The sequence below is a fragment of the Lactuca virosa genome, chromosome 4 (assembly GCF_052849685.1).
Source record: "Lactuca virosa cultivar CGN04683 chromosome 4, Lactuca_virosa_CGN04683_v6, whole genome shotgun sequence".
NCBI lineage: Eukaryota > Viridiplantae > Streptophyta > Magnoliopsida > Asterales > Asteraceae > Lactuca > Lactuca virosa.
This window is the reverse complement of record NC_136429.1, coordinates 117,427,675-117,430,258: the sequence shown is the minus strand read 5'-3', so window position 1 is coordinate 117,430,258 and position 2,584 is coordinate 117,427,675. Positions and strand designations below refer to the sequence as shown.

Below are 2,584 nucleotides of genomic sequence, written 5' to 3'. Positions count from 1 at the left end.
GTGGCAGAAATAAAATTTGGCTTTGAGTTTTCTGCTTTAGGTCGTTAATTGTTTCAACTACAAGGTGTGTTTGTATTCAACTTGTGTAGTTCTTCAAGTAACATGTTTTAATGGGAAATAGTTTTGACATTCATATCAATTTGTACTTGAATTTTTGCCTTCTTGAATATCTATTGTTGATTATGGTGGCGTTCAAGTTATATTCAAAAGCTAACTTTTTTCATATATATATAGTGTTTTACTCATTATGCATCATTATGCACCTAATTTACATCTCAATGTCTCAAAGGTTTTCTAAAAACATAATCCTATTTTGTAAAAAAAAAAAAAAAAAAAAAAAAAAAAAAAAAAAAAAAAAGCGAGAGAGAGAGAGAGAGTTACAAATGGGCATCAACCCAATTCATACAAATATCACAAAAATTCTACCTAAAATTACAAATCAATTGTTTATATAATTTTGCGCTAGGTTTAAGTCCCATTTCCAACATTTCATCATGCAAAATCATGCCTTTTCTCATCTCGTTTTCACGACAATATCCATTAATCATGATCACGAAACTTTCACTAGTAACCAAATTCTTAATTCTCATGTAATTAAAGATTCTTTCCGCATCTTTAACCCTAAAAACCTCCACAAGTCCATTTAGAAGTGCATTATAAGTTGTTTCATCCAAAGTGAACCCTTTTTCCTCCATTTGATCATGCATATTAATGGCTAAATCGATTTGTGTCCTCTTGCAATAATGCTTAACTAAAAAACCACAACACGAAGCTTCAAGAAAGATGGATTCTTGAAAGGCCAAATTCGCAAGTTCTTCTGCTTCTTTCCATTTTCGTTTCTTGCATTGAGAGATTATGTAGTTTGATAATGCCAATGAGGATGGTTTATACCCTTTTGAGATCATATCTATAAGTAAGGTGTTAATTTCTTTTGATGGATATTCGTTGCAAAGAATGTTAATAAACTCGTTATAGAAAACGGGGTTTACTTGAATTCCTCTATTTTCAATAACTTGATGAGTTTCTATTGCATCTTTTACACGAGCTTCCATGGACAAGGCTTGTAGAATGCAACCATAAGTCTTGTTTTGTAATGAGTTTTGCAGATCACATGATATCTTGAAGAACATGTCAGCTGCGTAAGTCTTTCTCATGTTGCAAAGGTTTTGAATCAGTGAATCGCGATTGATTAAAGGTTTTGAAATGTACCCTTTTTCTACCATGGAGTCCATTGTGAATTTGATTACTTCTTCATTCTTATATTTACAAGCACCATTGAGAACTGAAACACAAGTGTTGAACCCAGGATTGAGATTTCTCTTGGACATTTCATCGAACATGTGGAGTGCGACTTCAAACATTCCCATTTCACTGCTACATTCAATCACTAAATCGTATATTAAGGGATCATGCATACCCATATTGATGATTCTAAGCATTGCTTCAATCTTGCCTTGTTTCCCAAATATCTTGGCAAGTATACGCCATGTAAGCCCATCAATTAAAACTCCGTGTCTAATCATAACAGCACAAAAACACAATCCCAGCTTAACCTCATTGTTCTCCTGTAACGCATTAAGCAATGTATTATATGAACGAATCGGAAACACTTCACAAGCATCTGAAGTAAGATCTCTAGTCAGATTAAAAACCTCCAAAGCTTGGAAATACAAACCCTTTTCACAATACCAACCAAGAACACAATCGAATACTACTAAAGATTCTGAACTACAAAATTTCACATCTTTAGCACATGACTTGATCAGATATTGAACAATTTGAGCAGGTGGGTTGTTTTCAAGTAGCGAATTTAAGATGGGCTTTGAAGGATTAACCAAACCAGAACCGATTAAGAGATGGGTCATTCTGCATTGAACAGTGAGGTCTGGTTGAAAAGCAGCGTTCTTGATTGCCCATTTGAAGAAATCTAGTGAGATTTGAGGTTGGGTTTTTGTTGTGTTGAGGATTTGGAGGAAGAGAGATGGGGTCAATTTGGATTTGAGATTTAGGGTTTGGAGAAGTGAAGGCCAATTGTGTCTTTGTAAAAGAATTGATGAGATTTGAGAGACAAAATGAGATTGATTAATTTGGGATCTCCAATTTTGAGTCGAATTTGCTTTGTTATTGGAGAGTGCTTTGATCAAGAGCTTGCTTTTCTGCATAATCTTCAGCAGGTTTTTGAGTATGGAAAGTGGAAACCAGAAAACAAAGCAGATTTGTCATCAGTTCTTTCTTACTTTTTTAATATAAAATATTTTTAATTATTTATTCAAAAAAAAAAAAACAAAAAAAAAATATATATATGACAGCTGTGGGATTTGAACCCACGCCCTTTCGGACCAGAGCCTAAATCTGGCGCCTTAGACCACTCGGCCAAACTGATGAATTGTTATTCTATGATAACTATAAATTGTGTCTTCAAGTTTGCCTATCTTGGTTTTATTAAATAGTAATTTAATGTTTAACTTATAATCAAATATCTTGTTTGAAGTTATATGTTAGATGCTTGATTACTTGGTATAATCATGGGCGGAGACAGTACCGGGGCTGCCGGGTGTCTCGCCTCCCTAACCCCACGTGTTTG

General features: G+C 34.2%; 1 protein-coding gene and 1 non-coding gene across 2 annotated transcripts; both read right to left on the bottom strand.

Moving 5' to 3' along the window:
* Window positions 1-283: 283 nt before the first annotated feature.
* LOC145104939 (Tetratricopeptide repeat (TPR)-like superfamily protein) lies at window positions 284-2,162 on the bottom strand. Its single transcript, XM_079042098.1, has 2 exons — window positions 427-2,162; window positions 284-308 (listed from the first exon to the last, which is right to left on the bottom strand). Exons 1-2 carry the CDS (start codon window positions 2,160-2,162, stop codon window positions 284-286), a joined length of 1,761 nt encoding a protein of 586 aa, XP_078898224.1.
* A 139-nt stretch (window positions 2,163-2,301) lies between these two features.
* Window positions 2,302-2,383, bottom strand: TRNAL-UAG (transfer RNA leucine (anticodon UAG)). The gene has a single exon. It is a non-coding gene; the product is annotated as a tRNA-Leu (tRNA).
* Window positions 2,384-2,584: the final 201 nt, after the last annotated feature.

Excerpts from the sequence above, each read along its gene's own strand:
- LOC145104939 (XM_079042098.1), bottom strand. The coding sequence starts at position 2,162 with ATGCAGAAAAGCAAGCTCTTGATCAAAGCACTCTCCAATAACAAAGCA. Across the intron at positions 309-426 it reads CAATTGATTTGTAATTTTAG|GATTATGTTTTTAGAAAACC; the intron begins GTAGAATTTTTG and ends TTTACAAAATAG.